At 38.7% G+C, this 23,001-nt stretch overlaps 1 protein-coding gene across 2 annotated transcripts in view; it reads right to left on the bottom strand.

Annotated features, from left to right (window-relative positions):
- PEX7 (peroxisomal biogenesis factor 7) overlaps positions 1 to 19,367 on the bottom strand; it is a 42,461-nt gene extending 23,094 nt beyond the window's left edge. Inside the window, exons 1-7 of one of the 2 annotated variants that reach the window (XM_074537614.1) lie at positions 19,193 to 19,367; positions 17,745 to 17,802; positions 16,039 to 16,189; positions 11,562 to 11,639; positions 11,152 to 11,260; positions 768 to 874; positions 254 to 367 (exon numbers count right to left, since the gene is read on the bottom strand). In XM_074537614.1, the coding sequence (XP_074393715.1) occupies positions 254 to 367; positions 768 to 874; positions 11,152 to 11,260; positions 11,562 to 11,639; positions 16,039 to 16,189; positions 17,745 to 17,802; positions 19,193 to 19,352 (777 nt within the window). In that variant the 5' untranslated portion in view covers positions 19,353 to 19,367. Of the gene's footprint in view, positions 1 to 253; positions 368 to 767; positions 875 to 11,151; positions 11,261 to 11,561; positions 11,640 to 16,038; positions 16,190 to 17,744; positions 17,803 to 19,118 lie in introns of both variants that reach the window. The other variant, XM_005489220.2, reaches the window with a different exon arrangement.
- Positions 19,368 to 23,001: the final 3,634 nt, after the last annotated feature.

Here is a 23,001-nt window from a genome sequence, read left to right as displayed (position 1 = left end):
TGTCTTCTGTGAATATTGGCCCTTTGTGTAGAAAGAGAAAAGCATCATTTAAAAATGAGTAAGGGGAAGTGTTTTCCCCATCTGAAATTTCCCTCATAATTTAGCTGAAAGTAACCCTCAAACCCTCTCCCAAGCCCTCTAACACCCTGTTGGTTTTTTCCTTCACTATTAGATAACATAAAATATTACTGGCTTCCAGAAAAATTTGTGTAACAATTCACTGATGGTCACTGGGAAATAAAAGACAACTTACTTTTACTCTTCTGATAGCATAGGTATGACCAAGCAAGACGAACACTGGTTGCCGGATGTTCCTCAAATCCCAGCCTTTTAAGCTACAGTCAACTGCACCGGTCACCAGCAAGTTCTGATGATTTCATAAAACAAAGATATATCATGATAATTTAATTACTAAATTGCAGCAATGTATATGTTGGATACAAAAGTTAGATAAATCAAAAAATACAGATTCATAAATCATAAATGAAGTGACACCCACAGTATGTAAATTAAAGAGCACGGACAAACACAAACTGGTCTTCCACTTTTGACTACTCTGCCCACTAGAGTTAAGCAAAATCTCTGATCTGCTTGGGCTGACCATCTCTTAGAACAAAGCTCTTCCAGAGATGTAATAGTGAATGAGAACAACAATGCAACCAGGCACGTTTTCATAAACAGAAGATGCAATAATGTTGTAGTAAAACCCCCTGCTATTTAATGAGAGGGGTTCAATTAGCAAAACAGTGGGATGAACGGTTTTATACCTCATCATATTTGCACCAGTCACAGCTCAAGACCTCAGCCTGGTGGGCTGGTATCACAAGTTTGACTCCTGGGGTTTTCACATCCCAAATTCTTAAAGTCTGATCACCTGAAACAAAGAGAAATCGATCCAATGTTGTTGCATCAGTTACAATTTCAGTTAATCCATTAGTACTTAGCAGACAAGTGTTTCTGAGCTTTCTCATCTACCCCTAAAGACCTAGAGCATTTGTATACACCCTTCTTACAAATTCCTAACAGTTTGTAAAGATACTGAAAGCTGCATCAGCTGACGGGACAACCAAGCTTTTCAATTTTTAAAATTGGGATTTTAAAGCCCTGCATATTTAGCTTTGTGTCAACAAAAATGGATTCTCTAGCTCTCTAGCTTCCAGAAAGAGAAAATTACTTAGAATTTATTATTATTACACTTATGTTCACTCAAGAGACAAGTTTCATCACTAAAAGTTGATTAAAACACTCGTGATTTCTATAGGAAGCATATATCAATACTACCTAAATTTAAAAAACACTGTTTTATGCTGCTACTGAAGAAATTATTGATAATTCTGTATAATTATTGTTTTCATGCCATTTATATACAAGCACTTTGATGGTTTTAGTGCCCTCTTGGTCACTGGCTGTAAAGTATACAGCTGGGCACAAGAAAAATCATAGCTCTTTTCAAGAAACTGGCTAGAGATCAAATCCACTCCTACAGCCATAGCAACACTCCTAACTGCACAAACCACCAGACTCTGCAGACTTCCCAAAACAAAAGTCCCATGAAACATTTGGGAAGTTTAAATAAATAAGGCAGAGAGAGTTTAGTTCACTACATGTCACAAGTCCAGCCTTCTGACCACAGAGACCATGAGGAGCTTGCTCTGGTGTTGGCTGCCTCATCCTCAGCCCTCAGGACTGGGAGAGATGCTGCACTCTTGGTGGATAAATTCCCCCTCTGTAAGGTGGGAACAACACCCAAATTCTCCCTGTTTTCGCTGCCCTCCCCTACTGTCAAGAGGAAGACTGCTGCTCAGTACAAGGATAGCACTCCTGACAATGGCACCCTGCAGCCAGCTGAAGCCTCAAACATCGCTGCAGAGCTCATAAAAACAGGGCAACATATGGAGAGGAAGAAACACGAGCAGCAGGGTTTTGGCAAAAGAACAGGTAGCACGCCCTGGATCCACTCTCCATTAGCCTTGCTAATCTGCTTGCCTGCAGAGGACAGTTCAGTTTCAGTTTTAAGTCTTTCTGAGATATTATAATGGACTTCTTAAAAAGCTTTTATTTTAATTTCATCAGATAACATAGATTTCAAGGGGAAACACATATTTCACGACAGACAGGATCATTTTACCCAAGCAATGTATAAATCCAGGTGAACTAGAATGAACTGCTACAGAGATACTACAGTAGCATTATGAGGGCCAAATGCATTTGGAAAAGTAAGTTATTCAGCCAATATCAATTTTGACACTAAATGTAAAATTGCCTCAATTACTTCTTTTTAAATAGAAAATACTGATGCATGAGAAAAATGAAAAAAATTGTTATTTTTCCGCGGTTTTTTGTTGTTGTTGTTGGTTTTGGTGTTTTTTTTTTAAATTTGAAAATGCTACAGTTAGCAGTTATAATTCTGGCTGGCACTATTAGTGAAATGTTTTTAATGGAGTAACACAACATGCAAGTGAACCTTTCTGTGAATAGAAAAGACTGATCCAAAGCCAAACGAAAATCCAATTTTTCCATTTAAGTGGAAAAATCAGATTAATAAAAAAAACCCTGATAAACAGTGTAATCCTGACTCAGTGCACCTTTTAACAAACTTTTTTTAACCTCAAGCTTATTTCCATTCATACATATATATTTACATTTAATTTCAACAAAACCTGCAGTAAAAAATTTTGAAATTTCCACTTTTCAATGAGTACTACAAATACTGAGGATGCACTTCTATAAGATAAAGCAAAAGTAGGATAATAATAATAGAAACTACAAGGAAAGCACACCTACTACAACCATATCTATTAACAGACACTTCTAGCTGACACACTAAAGTAAGCAACCAGAAAAGTACCCAACATTTCCCCCCTAAAATATTTCTATTTTTGTAAGAAGCAGTTTCTCTATGGCAACAGACTTTTACTGGCCCATTAGATAATTTATTATGATTTCAGAATTGTTTATACATTGTACTTGCTTTCTTTCTTTCTAATGAATATTTGTTAAATCTTGGACGAATCAATAAAACTACACAATGTATACTCATCTATTCAAAACTTTTCAATTGATGCTAATCTACAAGTACATCATTCTTATACAGAAGATAAAGATTGCTAATGTGAATGACAATGTCTAACAGTGAAAAGATAAAGTATTTTCAAGATTTAAATCTCATGTAGGCTTAATACTATCTTTTATTTTCACAGATATATTTTACCCAAATTCATAAATCATCATCTCCAAAGTCCTGTGAGAACAACCAGCTAAGCAATCATTTCTAAACAGTGCAGAGGTATAACAGTAACTACAAAAAATAGCTAGGTATTTGGGAGGTTAATAAAACCCCATGAAACCTTAAACACTATCTGAAGGAGAAAAAAATTCTAACTAGGACAGGTACAATGTTTTTCAGGAACCAGCTTCCACTAGACCAGGTTGTTCAAAACCCCATCCAACCTGGTGTTGAACACTTTCACAGATGAGGCATCCACAGCTTCTCTGGGCAACCTGTTCTGGTGCCTCATCGCCCTCCAAATACAGAATTTCTTCCTAATACTTAACCTAAACCTACCCTCTTTCAGTTTAAAGCATTACCTCTACTTCACTACATTCATTTGTAAAAAGACAAAACCATCACAATTAAAGCAGTGCCACTGAATGATGACAAGTTTACATTACTTGCTACCTTACATGTACTTTTAAATACTGAACCAGATTAAATTATTTAGCCTGAATTAAACAGAAAATCTGTGGGAAAATTAAAAGCAGAACCCAAATCTCATGACTCTCAAAACCAATCATTTTATGTGTGTTAAAATGATTGTGCTGATTGCTTCTATAACAGATAATTATTCTGATTTTGGCTGAAATAGAGATATTTTTCTTCCAAGTAGCTGGTACAGTGCTGTGATTTGGATTTAAGATGAGAATGATGTTGCTAACACACTGATGTTTTGGTTGTCACTTAGGAGTGCTTACACTAAGTCAAGGACTTTTCAGCTCCTCATGGTGCCCTGCCAGTGGCGGGGCTGGCACTGCACAAGAAGCTGGAAAGGGACACAGCCAGAACAGCTGACCAAAGGGATACCCCATAACACAAGGCATCATGCTTAACCTACAAAGCTGGGAGAAGAAAAAGGAAGAAAGAGATGTTTGGAATGACGGCACCTGTCTTCCCAAGTAACCATAATGCATGATGGAACCACGCTTTCCAAGACACGCCAGAACACATGCCTGCCCATGGAAAGTGGTGAACAAATTCCTTGTTCTGCTCTGACATTCACAGCTTTTGCTTCACCTATTAAACTGTCTTTACCACAACCCATGAGTTTTCCAGCTTTGACCCTTCTGATTCTCCCTTAATCCCACTGTGGGGGAGTGACTGAGTGGCTGCGTGAGGCTGAGCTGTCAATGGGGGTTAAACCAATACAACAGTACAAGAAAACTTAGAACAGGAATAATAAAGCTCATGGAATTCCACACAAAGTGACAGATATAACAGTGACACACATAACAGCTTCAGTGAAATCATCCACAAGCACTACTGAATAAAAAAAAATCTATCACCACGTAGCACAACTTACCTAGCAAGCACACATAATTACCAGTGGAAATGTACTTTCCAACTGGTCAGTTCTAGTCTGATACAAAATGCTATCAAACTAAAAATTACAAGAGTATTAAATTATTTTAGGGAAAAGCCCAACTAATTCTTTTTCTAAAAAGAATAAAAAAATGAAATGAAATGAAATGAAATGAAATGAAATGAAATGAAATGATTATTTTTTAAAAGTTACTGATATCTTTATTTTAGTGTTGCCCAAGAGGATTATACATAAATCTTGGGACAATTTTTTTTTTCAAAATTGACCAAAGTTAGGACTTATGATTAAGCCATACTTCAGCAAATGGCAATATCTGTTAGATGCCTACCTGTAACCCAAACAACACAACACAGATTAGTTTACTGTAAAAAACTGTTACTGATTATTTCTTCTGAACACTAAACCATTTTATAACATGAGATTTTAATACGAAATACTACAACCTGAAAGTGCTTTATATTATAGTATGTGCTACATACAGTACTTTACCATAATTAGCACATAGTATAAACTGAGGGATAAAGTCATTTCCTGAGAAACACTTCATCTTGTACATTAGGGAATGACTTAGTAAAGCTTATTTGATGTGCTGGTTTTGGCTTGGGTAGGTTTAATTTTCTTCTACCAGCGGCTGGTATGGGGCTATGTTCTGGATTTGTGCTGAGCACAGGGTTAACATCGAGAAGTTTTTGTTATTGCTGAGCAGGGCTTACACAGAGCCAAGGCCTTTCATGCTGATGAGGGGGCTGGGGATACATGGGAGACTGGGAGGGGACACAGCTGGGACAGGTGATCCCAATGACCAACGGCATCATTCTCAGTATATAAAGTAGGGGAAGGAAGGAGGAAGTGGGAGGACATTTGGAGAGATGGTGTTTGTCTTCACAAGTCACCGTCACACATGATGGGGCCCTGCTCTCCTGGGGATGGTTGAACACCTGCCTGCCCATGTCAAGCAGTGAATTAGTCCCTTGTTTTAGTTTACTTGTATGCACAGCTTTTGCTTTCCCTATTAAACTGTCTTTATCTCAATCCATGAGTTTTCTCACTTCTATCCTGCCTATTCTCTCCCTGATCCTACTGGTGGGGCTTGGTGGCAGGCTCGGGTCAAACTCCAACACTGGAGCACAAGACTTGGAGGAATTCAATAATGTACTGGTAAGGCATGAAATAACAGATTACAAATGAAAACACTCCCCTCACATCACTACATAAATCTGACATAACAAACTAAGCAAGTAAATTGTATTTCAAACACTTCTAGCATAAACAGCAGCCACAGTAACTCCACAGTCAGCTTGCTCTCTAGATGCTTGATTTGTACAAGCACTTGCACAAATTGAAGCATCTCATTCTTTTTTCCCTTTAGGGTTTGGTTTCAAAAATGACCATTTTTTTGCAAAGCCTTGAACCTTTTTCACTATGGCATTTCTCCTAACACATTGAACAGGAAAATAACCAGGAGCCATAAGAAGCAAAAAGTGGACCCACACTGCATTCAAACGGACTGAATATAAGCCTCTAGAAAAAAGTACTTGGAACTCATGAGAAACCAATGTCATAGCCAAACAGCAGATTATTTCTTCCATTTTTACGGAACGTCAACAAACATAAACATTTTTGGAATTCCTTGTCTGCAAGTCCTACTCTCCAATGGCTCCTTTTTTTGCTCAGTGCTACTCCTGAGGCAGGAATGTGAGCTGAAACTTTAGAAAACTGATGTCAAAAACCTGACAACCCCAAATATCGATCCAGAAACACAAAAAACACCTCTACTGAGAAGCTGCACTAATTCAGCAAATGTTCTCTCACTAGAACACCCAGTGTACACCTTCCCCAGCTCATTATTTCATGCAATACGATTGGTTCAATCATAGATGTCTTTACAATTTGAATACCAAACACAGAAAGGTGCACCAAGACTACATGCCAGCTTGATCTATGAAACTACAACTTGGCAATCCCCTTACTACACACATTTATTACCAAGAGACCAGTAAGCAAGAAGAGACTTCTTAAAAAGCAACTCACTAACTCAGGGCTGGCAGTAAAACAGAACATGAGATAAAAAATGGGTTTTAGTTTCAATGTTAAAGTCTAGCACTCAATGCAAGGACTTACAAGAGTGGGATCTGGATTTAATTTGTAAAGTAGCAAAGCTACAGTCATCCAACACTTTTGTCAACATAATAAAACTGTATCAGAAATTATCACATCTTGTTGTGATACAAGAAAATTTTTTGCCCTGGGCTTTGAGTCTGAAAAACAAGTCTTTGAGCAAAGAATACAATTAATTGATCTATTCTGATGAATACACACATTGTCAGGCAGATTTCAAAAAAATTTATTTCCCTTATTAATGAATTAAAATATTATTAAAATTATGTACCTGCCCTGATCAGTAAACTTAAAGACTGATTTAAAAAGGAAAGAAGTATTAAAACTAAGGCCCCAGTATTTAATAAAATAGCTATCAGTCATTCTAAATCTGGGCTTTGTTAAATCCAAAACATCCATATATTTATTTGTCAGTGTTGTATCTGTATCGAAGAATACTTGCAGATAAAGTTAAAATGGTATTTATTAGGTACTTTATATTGTTAAAGGACAATAAACCCAACTGATACTAAAAAGGATTCTTTCTTTATAAACCACAGGACTAAGCAAGGCCTATTGCTCTGCAGTCATGGAGAATCATTTAGCAGAACTGATTAACATTTGACTAAATACTACTACTGTGTGCATTTCAAATGTTTTTTGTGAGATTCTTACCAATTTGCTCTCTGGGTTAAAAAAAAAAATCTAGGCAAATGACATAATGACTCATTAAACCCCTTTAGCCATGAGGCTGCTGTTAATGCTGTTAGTGGCTTCATGTCACTTCTTTAATGACATTTTCCACATCAGTGCGTTTCCAGCGTAAGGCAGACATTTACCAGGGCTCTGGTTTGGTGCCACACGTACACCTGAACATCCTGCTTATCTGCTCAGAAATTGTTACTGACATCACAACAGCATTTATTTACACATCCAGAATTAAAAGTTTGCTCTGTTACTATGAACTCCCAATTTAAAAAATAACAGTAACAAAAAAAAGATAAGCCATTTACTTTCAGATTTTGGAGTACAAATGATTGTGAATGAAGACAACAGCATGGTAAAATACCTCGCATGTCCCTGTAAATGTTAAATGGAAGTTTATTAGATGCTGAATAAAACCTAATTTGACTTATATATATATAAGTCAATATATATATAAGTCTTCTTATATATATCTTCTGCAATTCAATTGCATTTTATTGTCCACTGCAGACAAGCTCAGTTTTCTTATATGTATTCAGAATGGAGACTTAATGAAGCAAAAAAAGCTATACCCAGTATCAAATTCTTTCTCAATTGCTTTTTATTGCCATCTTGGATTTCTCATTTTCTTCACTTGTATTCCTCTTCTAGTCTCATAATAGCTTGAGAAAAAGCCATATTTCAAAATCAAATATAAGCTTCAGGCATAGGTTGATCCTTTTGAACAGCTATTTTACTGTGGTTTGCACATCCGTCTGGTTTTCTGTTTTCAGTGTTCACAAACTAATTAGTTACATGGAAATTAAACTTCTGCAGGATTCTATAGGGATTCAAATAAAGGCAAAAAATGGCAGGGGTGTGGCATGCAATATGATTTTAGATCTTCTTTCCCTTGCTTACATCCTTTAAAAGAAAAACAAGAGTGCATTGTTTTACTTACATTTAGTTTAATCTGAAGTATTTAAAGAGCAACATTTTTTCCAATCTGTGGTTTACAATGTACCTAACTTACCTTACTCATACATGCAGAATTGAAGATGCTGCCACATGAAACAGTTCATTCCTCAAGCATTGCAACTACATTATTAAGATAGCAGTAAGTACATGGTTGTGAGTAGGTATGTGTGAGGTGGGATGAGAAAGGAGACAAGTGGGGCAAAAGAGAGAAAAAAAAAGACACAGACACACAGATACCCTACAATCCCAAAGCACTACAGACTCCTTCAAGAAAAGAATGGTTCAATAATCTTTAACAACATCCAAAAAAAGCTATTGTTTTTAAAAGTGAAGAAACTCAAGTGAGATGAAAAGAAGTGCATAAAGTTTCCCTCCAGATGCATTTCAGTTACTAATTTTCAAGACAACAAAAAGTTGCAAAATAAGAGACCACAGAACTGCAGGTCAACCTTTCCATCAAGCACATCCCAAAGAAGGGAACAGCTCTAAATTTGACACAGCTCTATCACATTGAGATTCAAGTTTCTCTCCAGCTCCAACTTTAGCTCAATAGAAGATGAATCATCAGTGAAATTTAGCTTTCTGTCCCATGATTTTCCATCATCCTCATAGAGTATGCAGATCATAGCAAGTTTTAAATGAGGACAACCAGCCTCCTTGAACAGTTCCACTTTACTTTCATCACATACCTTGACTGACAGACTAGAATGCCATTAAGCACTGAACAATAAACTCTCTGAACACCAACTGTGTGATGTACGTTTCTTACAAGGAACTGGCCTTTACACATAGAGCTAGAGGGTCATGAGTCCTTCTACTATCCACAATCCTTCTGACCAAAGAAATGACTGCCAATATGTATTTTGTATAGTAAAACAATCCAATCAAACCACAGGAAAATTACAATGCAAACACAAAACCTTTTCCACATCAGCATGTCATGATTTCTACGTTATTTCATCTAGAAGTACACCAGACATTTTATTTTGGAAACTGTAAGAAAGTTCATCATCATTTTGAAGACGACTTCTTCTAAAATCTAATCATTTTATACTCAGAATTACACTATCAGTGTACCAACAGCACATTTTTATTTCACACCCGAGTGAGAACTTCACACTTAGGGAACAAAAATAATGTGTCTTTTGTGCATGTTGTTTTTCCATCAATGAGTGAAAACTGACTGCAATTAGCTTTAGGATCCAAAAGCATATTAGTCCCTTTCAAGCATCAAAGTAAAAATTCACAAAAGAGTATGAACTCTGTAGTGTTCTAGTCAAAACTTCCAACAGCTGCACCCACTGAGTCACTCAGAGATCAGATCAATTGTTGTACCAAATTTAGGTATCACAACATACGGCATCTAACAATCAATGTTTCCCAAAATTGTTCAAGGGGCAATCTATTAGAAGAAAGTTTGGCTACATATCCTAGAGGTTCAAATATGAAGTAATTAGTTGTACCAGCAAAGCCCTTTTGTTCATCTAGAATGCCAGAAATTTTGTATGACTAAGACTACCATGGATAGGAGGGTTCTAAGCAGGACTTTGAAGAGAACATTCCTTAGAACTTGCAAAAAACACTTAAGCACTTAACCTTGACCAAATGGTACTCAGGTACTTATTTTGTTTGTAGTATATTGATAGTTGCATTTCAGTAGAACTGTTCATACAGTGTACAGGCCTCAATCCCATAATTTTCTGCACATCATGCTAGACAGGTATCCATCACATAATGTGGAAAAACCCATGCTCCAACATTTGGCTTTCAAGCACTACTATGTAGAACAAACAAATGTTACTCATTCATCATTCTAGCTAAACTCTGCAGGCAGAAGCAGTTGGAAACAGCCAGACTGAAATTTTATGAAAGCCACATGTACTTTTTCATCTGGCTTCCCACAGAATAGGAAAAAATAGTATCTGTGTGTACATACTGTCTCTCCAACTTCAGTAACAGGAAAATATAGTTATGTTTACCCTCTCAATATTACAGCCAAACAATTTCTACTAAAATCAGTACAGAAGTACAACAGATATGAAATCTCAGAAATTTAGGCCACCAGAGTTAATCTATCAATATTTGTATTAAGACAGTTCCTTATGGCCCTTTTAATTCCCAGGCAAACTCTGTGGCTCACAGCACCTCTCTCCCAGTTAATCATCAGCTGGGCCCCAGGTTTCACTGCAGAGCTCTCCCTGTGCCTCTGCAGCAGGAGCAGTGTTTGCGAAACACTACCATCTCACCTCTCTCTGCCACTGTGTACACCCAACTCAACTGTGATTGTATCTACCAGCAAGACCCACAGCCCCTGCCAAAGCAGAGAACAAAAATTGATTGAACAAGGCACAGAGATCTACAGAATTGCTTAAAAAAGCTCAGTGGGAACTGATGACATTTCTCACAGAGTTAATAGCCTACCAACACTTGAGATAATATGAACAAAAACATAAGCCAAAACACAAAATAAAGTATATAACATGATTTAGTGCTCAATAACAAGAGTGAGAGGAATGGAAGAGAGATACATAAAATAACAGAAAAAACTGCCACAAGGACACTGCTAGAAAACTGCTGGGCCCCATTTAAATGGCCATGAGGATGATCTACTGACTGTAACAGAACCTACAAATCCAGCTGCAGCAATACATTTACCTTTCCTTGTTCCACTTTTATAGAACAAGTGTATATGACACACACTACCATCTGCTGGAAAAAGTGCTGAACTGATCCATTAACAGAGAAGGCAGCTTTTGGGATTTTATTGTGAGAACCTCTTTACCATCATGCTTACCTGAGGCAGATGCAAAACAACCTGGGATGTGTGGAGACCATATAGTGCTATAAATGACTGCTTCATGGCCTTTAAAAGTGCATAATGACTTCCCCACAGCTGGATCCCACTGAATAAAGGAAAAAAGAAGACTGCTGAGATATACATTCAGTAAGAAATGAAAGGTCTCACACATTGAAAAAATCCCAGCTTCATACATACAGAAAGGATTAGATGAATGTTTTTTAAAAAAGGCATTTGTAAGTTTAAACTGGTATCATCTCATAGTATAAACAACCTCTCAATTAAAGCAGAATTTCAGCTGCAGAGTAAAAATAAACAGGAAAAGAGAGTCCATTGTTTCTTAACACAAAGGACTACGAGATCCAAAAGAAATCACACTTTTCACCTTCAACAGAAAACCAACATACCAGCTTGGCTGTTTGATCCCATGAACCAGACACCACTAGCTGCTCTCCTCTAGTTTGGCTCCAGTCAACACTATATGCCTGTAAATGACATAAGAGTATAGTTTAGAAGGAGCATTAGAATACAAGTTTCAGGCTGTAGTTAGCCAGAATTTCACAAAATAGACTGGGATTTGCAGATTGTATTCTACTCAGCTGAAGTACAGCAAAACCTCCCAACAATACCATTTGCCTGAACAAAAATTAAATGCAGCCTCTCAGTCAGACATTAAAGGTACATACAGGCTAAGAAAAGTATCTGAAAAAGCAAAGATGGGCCAAAATGGAGGAAAAAGAAAAGTTGCAACAACATCCACATACATCTACCATCACTATGAGTCTACCACTTTAAAAGCCATAATTCAGACTTGATTTCTTATTGCTGATCCAATTTTATTCAAAGATCTACAGTTTCCAATTGCTAGCCATCTCTCATTGTAAATGCCATCTCTCTTCACAGGTGACTTTGAGATTTTGACTGACTAACAATAAATGTTTTTTTATTATATTTTTTATTATATCTAGCTCTCCTAAGAAATATACGTCATAAAATACTCCTGGTTAACATCTTTTCTAGGTTCTATGGCACTCTTTTTTGATCATCCAAATCCTCAAACAAGTAGAATAAGATAAATTTAAAACTCACTTTCCCTCATAACTACCCATTTCAGCTATTAAGAAATTACTTTCCACTATGTAGTTAAAATAAGCTCCCTCTTGCCTGACAGCATATTCTAACACTGGCCCCTGCTTTGACAGAAGATACCTTACCTCCACCCTTCACTGCTGATTTTTCAGCTCTGCTGCCTCACAAAAACAAATGCACTAAGGTAGTTCTTCAAATTATTTAAAATCCTCAAGTCTCAAGTACATGTACAACTTCATTCTTCAAATTCACATCTTTATTTGATGGAAGGTGCATTCTGTTTTGTCTGGTTTTACCTCACACCAATGTGATTCAATAGGCTGCACTGGGACACGAACCATTTCAGTATAAGGTGGATAAATATTAGATAAAACAGTTCATCCACTTCACTTCCTGACTCAATCAGAGCTCCCAGGACACTTCTCAGAAATGTGGTCGTTACCTATGAGTAGTAGGTGGCACTGCCCTCAACAGCCGCCCTCGCTAATTACCAAGGATCTGTACTCCACCTGGGATAATCTAGTTCTGGCACAGCACTGGATATGGTCTGTAAGTCAACAAATGCTGGGTTTGTCTTGGATAGATGGAATTGTGCATTTAATAACAGCAACCCTGTTTTGAAGGTGAAAGTGCTTGGATCTGTGTCACCAGATTACAAAAGCTGAGTAGCTGAAAGGGAAAGAAATCCAGCAACTGTCTGGAAGTCTTCTATGGAAAGCATCCTGTGTGAGAATGGAAATTGAGGCAATATTTAGCTATTTCTGAGCATTTTCTTTTTTGAGAAATATTTCAGTCTATGCTAACTTAGATGAACTTGTTTTCATCTATTTATCTTCCAGAAGTTGAACACTGCTCAGAGAAAAATAAGCTGTTTTATCTGCAGCTCTCCTTTTTTATTTGACAAAGTCCTACTTTCCACATACTGAAAGCCAAACTGCTCTAGAACCCTTTTGTACTGAACTCCCTCGCATTGAGCTTACAGCTCAAATGTACAAGACACTGGGACAGTACTTAACAAAAGCCATATAACCAACTGAGAGGTAATTATTTCGGGTTTTTTTACCAACTATACTCTTGACTTTTCTACTTTTGTTAGCTAACTAATTATACTACAGTTCATTAAAACATGCTCCTTTCCCCTCTAACTCTTCCACTAAAATGGTAACAAAGGAAACACATCAATACCTCTCCATAGATTCTAAGAACAGAAGACATGACAGTTCTCCAAACTGGCTCCCAAGCTCCTCACAAATATTCCTCTCTTTGCCTTTGAATCTGTGTGATGGCCTGAGCTCAACTCCTAAGCTGCTGCTGCTTGGAAATGCCCCTAACTGTATCACTACACAGTGTGCCTCTTTCACGCAGCAGCTCAGTAAGTATTTGGTTCTCATATTCATATTCAAGATTTTCCAGAGAGAAACAGATCTTTGGGAAACATGCACCTGTGTCACACAATGCACGTGGCTGGCATTCAATACACGGTACGTGGGATGTATCAGATCTGCTGCAGGGATAAGGCAAAGCACACCCAGGGCTCCCAGCTCCCTCCCAAGCTATCAGCAGGAAGATCTGCAGAGCAGGTGCTGTGACACAGGCCTGGGCACATATGGCACACAGGGCTGGCCCCGCTCAGCGCTCTGCAGCTGCAGCAGAGGCAACAGCACCTGGGCGAACTCTGCTTCGGGCAAGAATTACCAACAGAACAGACACAGGCTCAGGAAAAACAAGAGATCCTGTCCATTTGGCATGTGACAGGTCTAGCTAATAGGGAGAGGATGAAAAGAAGACAGGGTGAATAACCCAGTAAGGTTCACTTCTACTCTTCTTTCTTTCTCATGCCATCCTCCAACATAAACGTAAAGACACTTCAATAGAAGCTGTGTTGAGCAACTGGGAAAGACTAGCAACACAGCATAAACCTTAGCTGTTAATCTTTTAGTGCTTTATCTTCAATCGTAAAATAAATGAACCCTAGCTTATTCCTAAACAGCAGCAAGAAATGCCTCTGGCAAGATGAAAAAATGAAGGAAAAAAAGATGTAAAAACATAAAAAATAGCTTAAAATAAATGTTCAGGTTCACTTTACAAGACAAATTTAATTCAAGCATTCTATTAGCTCACAATCCAGTGAGATTTCACCAAAACCAAAGTAAATCAGACTAATTTATTCATAAAATTCATTAATTGGCTAGTGCTGGAATAAAACTCATCATCCTTTGACAATGCAAATTCACTTTTAAATTAAAAATGCACATTCTTTTTGAGAAGGAACAATGATCTCATTTAGAAAAAAAAAGAAACAGATCCCTGTCAATCATGCATTAGAAATAATATAAAATGCCGTGACAAAACTGCTATTAAAAATGTCAGATAGGGATTAAGGATTAGGAAGGTAGAGAACACTGTCTGTGCTAGTGTTTGCCAGAAATTGCTAGGTAAATTCCTTCTGAAATCTATCCTCTTAACACAAGTTCATAAAGAATCAATACAAACCTTTCATATCTCACAATAAACTCTCACTCAGCCCATGTTTCCTATTCTGTCTTTCTGACCACAGTTGAATATGCCCACCTCCCATGCTACCAGCTCAGCTAAGACATAGACACAAATGTTTATTTCACAAACAACAGATGGTGTAACAGAACCAAATAAACTTACTGACGCAATTTCAATGAGAAAATGGCAGAAACAAACAAAAAAAATTTTGGTACGATGCTTCACCTACATCTTTCTGTAACTACTATCAGCCTTTGAATATTATCAAAATCCTGATCACAACTAGAAACTCCTCTCTCAAAATTCTCACTTTATCCAGTAAGTGTATTAAACCAAAGTAGAAAAACTACAAAGAAGTAAGCTACAGAAGATGGGCTCCTGTATAACTACAGTCACTCAGCTTTTAGCCTAGTGCTTCATATCTGAAAAAATCCTGAGGTTTTTGGGAATGAAATTGAATTCCCTCAATCAGTTTTTTGACTGCATATCTACTAGATTATTTTATTAAGATTGATGTGCTTTATATAAAGTATCAGTAAAGTCAGTAAAATCCAAGCTGAAACTCATTGCATCTTAAGTTCAAAGACTTAACAGAAGTGAGTGGAGGGTCAGAAGGAAAGCTTTAATAAAAAGGGAAGAAAAATCACTTTAGGGAAGATATATGTAGTACAGAATAAATAACCTTAAAACTATTCAAATGTATTTATGAACCTGAATATAATATTCTTTTCTACCCATACACCACTGCACAAAGAGACTGAGATTTTAAGAAAATCAAATGTAACAGTATCACACCAAGGCTAAAAAAACATACACACTGGCCCAACATTTGACTGCTGTTATTTGAGTAGGATCTCACAGATGCTAGGAGGGAAAAGGATAAGCAGACCTGAGTGCAACCCCCTTGCTAAGGATGTGCATAATGTGTATCATTCCACAACCTCAAGAATAAGACTGATATATCAGCTGTCTGATTTAGACTTAGCTAATAAGGCTCTCTAAAAATCACAGCGTAACTGCAGTAATTTCACACATCACAATGATTACTTAGGCTGTAAGGAATTACAAATGCTATTTTCTGAATATATTAGATTTGTGTAATCAAGCAGCACCTACTACAGTGTATGAACATGCACAAGAATATGTACATCCACTTTATATTCAAATTATTAATTCAAACCACAGGCTCAAAAAAGTTAGAAAATAACAAGCTGCTTTTGATTATAAGACTACAAATAAATATTTTAATTATTCAAACATAAGAGCATCCATTACATTTTTTAAGTTTGCCTGATTTACCTCCAGAGTGTGCTCCTTATAGACTTGCAGTGGACCTTTGGTTTTAGCCATATCCCAAATTTGCAGAGATCCATCTCCACTACAAGTGATCAACATGTTTTCATTGTTCTCACTCCAGGTCACATCAAACAGGCCATCATTCCAGTCAAAACTAAATTGGAAAAATGAAGATATTTGTCTGTGAGAAAGCATGACATAAAACATGGACTACTTCCGTGCAAAGAAAGTCTTTAGATTGCCTTTTTTACCATTCTAAACAGCATTTTCACATATTTGAGTTTAAAGTGAACTTCCTATTAATTTACTTGTTTGAATGTCAATTTCTACAACCCTATGCCAGAAAAGATTGATTAAATTAAAGCATAAATGAGCCAAGGATATTCCACAGACAAAGAAGGAACTCTGATTCCAGTCTAAAACTTGCCACACAAACAGGTACAACATGACTCCGTCTGATTTATGGTTTCTCCAGAATGCAAGAGGCAGTTTGTTTCTAGCAAACTGTGATAAAGAAAGAAATAAAACTGTGTTGGGAGAGCCTTATCCAATTCATACCACTATGAATCTGAGTCACAATGAAAACCCAAAAGAAACTCAGTCATGAATTTACTGAAGTACTCTACACTCCCTTGAAAATGCTTCCAACACACCTACTATTCACCATATGGTATCTGATGCCCTACATTAGTTACTCTGCAACAGCTACCAATTATTGCAATATTATCTGATGAGAAAAAAGAATTTCTTTACCCCCTTTTCACTGAAGCTTTAGCTAAGCTCAGGTCAAATTTGACGGCACTCTGCAGTAATGATCAGGTGCACATGGAACACTTTGATAAACAACAGGTTTTTTTATCCCCAAAACAACAATTGCTTTGGGGAGCAATATCTCCATTGGAAATGAAAAAGAAACAGTTAAGTCTGTGGGTCAGGACTTATGAGGACTTTCTACCACAAAATAAGTGGAGTCCATGAAAACAGAATGAACTGTACTAAACCAGAGTACTTGCCAGAAGTAACAGAGTGTTGAACATCTTCAAAGAGTCCTGTTTTACAATAATGAATAAAAAAAGGTTTGTCGGAATATGATCAATTATTTTTAAGCATTTCCACATCAGCCACCTTAATCTAAACAATCACTGTTTCAAGACTTTCCTTAAAACATTTTAAGTTAATAACAGACAAGTATTAAACACCCTCCTTTCTAATCCTTCTCCCTCTTCTATCCACAACAAAATCAATCTCCTTAAAACCCCTAGAAAACTGTATCTCCTAGGAAGGACCTCCATGACTTGACGTAGCTTCCTGCTCTATTTTCAGTATAAATCAATCATACAGGCATAAATCTAGGTGTCAAGGCACTATTCCTAAAAAGGTAGAACTTATTATTTCAAGCTAGGGCAGAGAATCGGCTCTTAATTCACACTGTCAGTTTTCTACAAAATGGTTTACACTATGGAAATGGTGCAAACCAGATGATTTCCCATAACAAAATCGATGCAATGTAAACATATCTTTTGTACTGTGTGTAAATACAAACACATCAATTTCTATGTAAATAAAAGGACTGCATTTAGTAGTTACTTCAGAATTGAAAAAATACTTTATATCACTAAAAATAACTAAAAATATTTCAATTGTGCCTGGTACTCAAAAGTACAAAGTAAGGTTTTATCTTACAAAAATAAAAGATACACCTGTATTACCTCCTGAGCAGAACAATCCCAGTTTCGTTTTGTTCCAGCACTGCCAGAGTTCCACAACCTAAACCAGTAAAACAAAACAAAACATCACAACTAATTCCCCAATGCCAAAGGAAACTGGAGTGGTTCTGAAGTAGTTTCAGAGTGCAAACACAAAGGGCATGTGAACTTTAGGAAGCCTAACAATTACTTGCATAATTAAACATCTTGCGGTCTCATGCTCTCTAAAAAAGTAATTAATTTACATCACATTGTTCTGGTTTGATTTTGGCTTTTTGGTGGTGGGGTTTGTTTTTGGCTTTTTTGGTTTTTTGTTTTTATTTTACTCCAGTGTATCTGTCGGTGAGGTTGAAAAAGACTTGTTTATAAAGCATAAAAGTGCCTTTTCCCCATGGGCCTCACATGACAGACATACCAACAAAGAGTTCCCTTTTGTCTTTTTGATAGCACAGGCGACCAAACACTTTTTTCATCCCTTCCTGAATATAGTAATAAAAAACACAGCTCACCAGAAACTAAATTAATAATTCAGTTCTGATAAAACACACATCGGTTCTGCTTCCTCATCTGATGGGGATATTGTTAAAGTAATTCTACACTTGGATTTTTTTTTTTAATTAATGTTTTGGGGAGCAATATTCCATTGGAAATGAAAAAGATGCCAGTATTGAAGAGTGCCAGATTGGCTCTTCCAAGAGACCACAGGGTCAGCAGGGCCTGCCCGGACGTTCAGGGACTCAAACAAGAACAGCTCAAGAAGGTGCAGAATCACAGAATAAGCTGAGCTGGAAAGGACCCACTAGGATCAAGTCCAACTCCCGGCCCTGCACAGCACCATCCCAAAGAGAGCATTGTCCGAACACTTCTTGATCTTGTCCGACTTGGTGCTGTGACAGCTTCCCTGGGGAGCCTGTTCCAGTGCCCAGCCACCCTGGGGGTGAAGAACCTTTTCCTGATATTCAACCTAAACCTCCCCTGACGCAACTTCAGGCCGTTCCCTCGAGTCCTGTCACCGGAGAAAGTTATCTTCAGACATTTTATTCACATTGTGTACCTCTTTACTGCCACATTTATTCTCGACCCTATCAAACGAGCGCTCCCCCCGAGGGCGCTGTGAGAAGCACCAGGGCAGCGGCGGGCTGGGAAGGGGCGGATCCCGCCGGGCTGTGGAGGGCGAGGGGCAGCACCCGCGACAGCCCCGGCCCGCGGCGGGGCACAGCCGCCGTCTCACGGCAGAGCAAACGCAGCGGAAAGGGAAGCCGTCCCCAAATGCTCTGGCATTTGACAGACACCGTCTGTCCTTCCGCACACCCACGTTTCCAGCCTCCTCCTGCTCAGGCACGTTCCCGGTCACCCCCGCCGCGCCGCCCCCCGCACCTGCCATGCCGTAGTACTGCGCGGCGGCGCAGGCCACGCGCCCCGGGCAGTAGGGCGAGAACTCCACCGCGTACCCGTGCAGCCCGGGCAGCCGCAGGGCGCCCGCGCCCGCCGCCGTGCCCATGGCCCCCGCCCGGGCCTCCGCCGAGCCGCGGAGGAGCCGCCGCGCCCCCGGCCCCGGCGGAAGCGCCCGCCCGCCGGGCGGTGCCGGAGCCGCGGCGCCGCAACCGCCATCTTTGGCCATGGCAGGGGGCGGCCCAACGCTGGCAGCGCGGCGAGCCGGGCAAAGCCGGCCCTCAGGATCGCCTTGTGCCCGCGGGGAATCGCTGCCAAACTGCAGGAACAATCCGCTCTATTATACGCCGCATAGATCGGCTCGGTGCGTGTGCATCAGCTTAAACACATGAGATGCCTCAGTCATAAGTGTGTGCGTTAGCTTTCATTTTTCCTTTTAAAAAGACCTTCTAAGGTTTTCATTCTCCTAATTTCTTGAATAGATCTGCATATTTTATCATTCTTCTCAGTATGCAATTGTTCTTTATTGTAGTCCTTTTATGAATAAACTTCTTACACCTGTGACAACTTCGGTTTAAGTCAGTGGGAATTTTGCCTTTGAAAGGAAAAGGTGGTCAGGGGGTGTTCAGGCTTAGAAAATTAATAGCAGAGCAGCAGCTGCAGTTTTTGCCCTATATATATATCCATATCTATATCCCTTAAAATAAAGACACTGAGATTATTCCAGTTGGACACAGACCACCCTAATTAGTAACAATGACCCATCTATTTAAAGACAGACCCATCTCTTTAAAGATAAAAATGCAAAAGTATCGTTTTACACTTTCAGAACTTACAGCAAAGGGAAATGAAATTATTTAATCACAGATACCTCATGGAACTTGGACCATAGTTATGTACTCCTGCTACCTGGCCTTATATTTAAAATGAAACCTTGACTACAAAATCCACTGTAAAGCCACAAAGTATCCATTTTCTTAAACTGGCACTCAGATGCAGAATTAGGTGGTTCTACTAATTCTTCAATTTTGTAATAAAAATGAAAACAAGTATGCTTATTAAATAGCCTCCAGGACTTTAGAATAAAATCAGTTCACTGCAAGTGAAGCTCAATTTAATGTATCCTTTGGATTACCACAGTGGTTCTCAAAGCCTCATAACTGGCAATTTATAGGCTTCATCATGTAAAATGAGATTTTTTAATCCTGGGGCAAAGGAATACCTTACAGAATTGACTGCTCCAGGCCAAATTCAGCCAATTTATCTTCAGTGGAATCTTTTTACATCAATTTATCTTTTCAAAATGCAAGTTACAAGACAGTTTTCTGAGCAAGTGTTTTAAAGTAATTGCCATTTGTGACTGGAATGTCAATAGCAATGCTTGAAAAGACACAAGGCCACCACCGAGGTACAGTAAGTAAATTTGGACACTATCATTTGCAAGGTGTCAGGGAGTCAGATGCTTAATGGTGTAAAGTTCAGTTACTCTATAGATATTTTATCACTGAATTGGAAAGATTTCATCAAGTGCATTTTTTCCAAGGCTGATCTTTCATAATGAGTGAAATTCTGCATAGAGGTTATGCAAGCAGGAACCAGTTCTTATCAGCGGCCCAGCTTTATTTTAAAGACACCATTAAAAGAATTTTCATAGACATGAAGATCAAGAAGTGGATGAAAGGTTACAAGGAAGTCCTGAAAGAAGGACTAGTTCTCAAACATTTTTTTCCACAAATTTTTGAATTCTGATTTTGAAGATCCACAGAAGTAGAAAGCAAAATAATCTGGTCAGTGAAAGTATTTGAATAGGATGGTTTCAAGGTAGAATAAAAACAAAAGAAACAAAAGCTATTTTACAGGCAAAGAGAGAAGGTCCCAAAAAATGAAATTGCTAAACATGACTCTATTTCCTCCAAAGCCTCTGGGCAACTGAGCAAATGCAAGAAACACCAAGGACTGTCAATCATAGCAGTATTTTATATGCAGCCACTGAAACCAAATGATCTACCAGCCAGCTCCTTTCAGCTAACACCAAATCACAGAATCACAGAATTGGTTAAGTTGGAAAAGACCTCGGAAATCACCAAGTCCAACCTATGACTGCACACCACCATGTCAACTAGATCATGGCACTCAGTGCCATGTGCAGGCTTTTCCTTACGTACCTGCAGAGACAGTGATGCCACCACCTCCACAAGCAGCCTATTCCAATGTCTAATCACCCTTTCTGTGAAGAAATTCCTCTTAATGTTCAGCTTAAACTTCCCCTGGCTCAGCTTGAGGCCACTTCCTCCCATCCCGTCAAAAATTGTGGGGGAGAAGAGGCTGACCCCTACCTGCCTACACCCCCTTTCAAGGCGTTGCAGAGATCAGTAAGGTCATCCCTGAGCCTCCTCATCTCCATGCTGAACACCCCCAGCTCCTTCAACTGCTGCTCATTAAACTTGTGTCTCAGAGCCTTCACCATCTTTGTTGTCCTTGTCCAGACTTGCTCCAGCACCTCAATGTCTGTCCTGAAGTGAGGGGCCCAGAACTGGACACAATACCCGTGGTGTGGCCTCATCAGTGCAGAGGAAGAATCCAGACAGATTCTTCCAAACAGACAGATCCCTCTTGCAGCAGTAGATGGCAGACATGTTCTATGCAGAAAACGAGAGCCCTCAGTTGTAGGAAAAAAACCTCAACTACACTGAAATTGAAAACACAACATAATTTCATTTAAAAACGGGAAAGTTGTTTAGTAGGCAGTTTTAGGCTATCTTTATGCAGCTGTTATTTCTCTACTGAGCTCACAGACTACCCTCGTTAGCATTAGAATAGGTGCTTGGGATGCTTACTGCAGTATCTCCACCCTTTTGGACCCAAGAGCTCTGCTCTGTTACAAACACATGTCCCTCGTTTCCTCAGCTTGCTAGCTGGCAGCTAGCTTAGGTGTGAGTTGAGATGGTAACCATCACTGCTGTGTGCACAAGTCCTTCCAAAACCCTTGCTGGTCAGCAGGAACAGTAATCAGAAAGGCTCAAGTCCAAAAGTTTGAACAACTTATAAAAAGATCTTTTCTACCAGATAAAGTGGTATTGTGAATTATTTCTTCATGTGCAAGGGCAGGTAGCTTAAAACACTTGCAAAATATTCAAGGACTGCAGTTAATTTTTGTCTGTCTTTTAACTATTGAACCATTCCCTAGGCTTCATGCCATGAAAATTTTCTTCTACAAGTGAATGCTTATTGCCTGATAGAAGCATAGAGACGTTTCCAGCTGAAATCCCCATATAATCATAAAGCTGAATGTGTTGCAGCTTTAGAAAAAGCATTTAGAATCCCAAGGTTCATTTAAGATTGAAAAACTGGCAACATTGAAAATAAACAAATGAAAGTAACCAAGGGGGTTGCAGTAATGAATGCAAAGGGAAAAGGCTCCCCTCATATGGCTAAACTGAGGGTTATGGCATTTGGAAGGAAGAGGCAGTTAGCATGGAGGCTTTTCTGGAAGCTCAAAAGAATAAAAGAAGCAAGAGGAGGGAAAGACACTAGAGCAAATGAAGATTTAGACATGGAGATTTAGAAAGAAATGTGAGAATTATGAGGAAAGAGTATGAAGCAAGAACAGCACACAGTCTTCACCATGCTCACAAGAAAAGTGCTACAAGGACAATCCTGACTGGTGAAATATCCATGCCTGACGATGTATCCACATTGTTTGGTCAGGTTTTGCTGGCTGCCACCTCTGTGCACTATGTTGTAATTTGGTAAGCAGATTCCCCATGTTATTCCTGTTCCATGATCAGCTGCATCCCTACACAATGGCCACCAGTCTCTATTTACACCCCACCTCCCCACCTAAATATTGTTTTTAATGTTCAGTATG

This window comes from Zonotrichia albicollis, chromosome 3 (genome assembly GCF_047830755.1).
Source record: "Zonotrichia albicollis isolate bZonAlb1 chromosome 3, bZonAlb1.hap1, whole genome shotgun sequence".
Taxonomy (NCBI): domain Eukaryota; kingdom Metazoa; phylum Chordata; class Aves; order Passeriformes; family Passerellidae; genus Zonotrichia; species Zonotrichia albicollis.
Note: the sequence above shows the minus strand (reverse complement) of the source record. Positions and strands in the feature narration are given on the sequence as shown.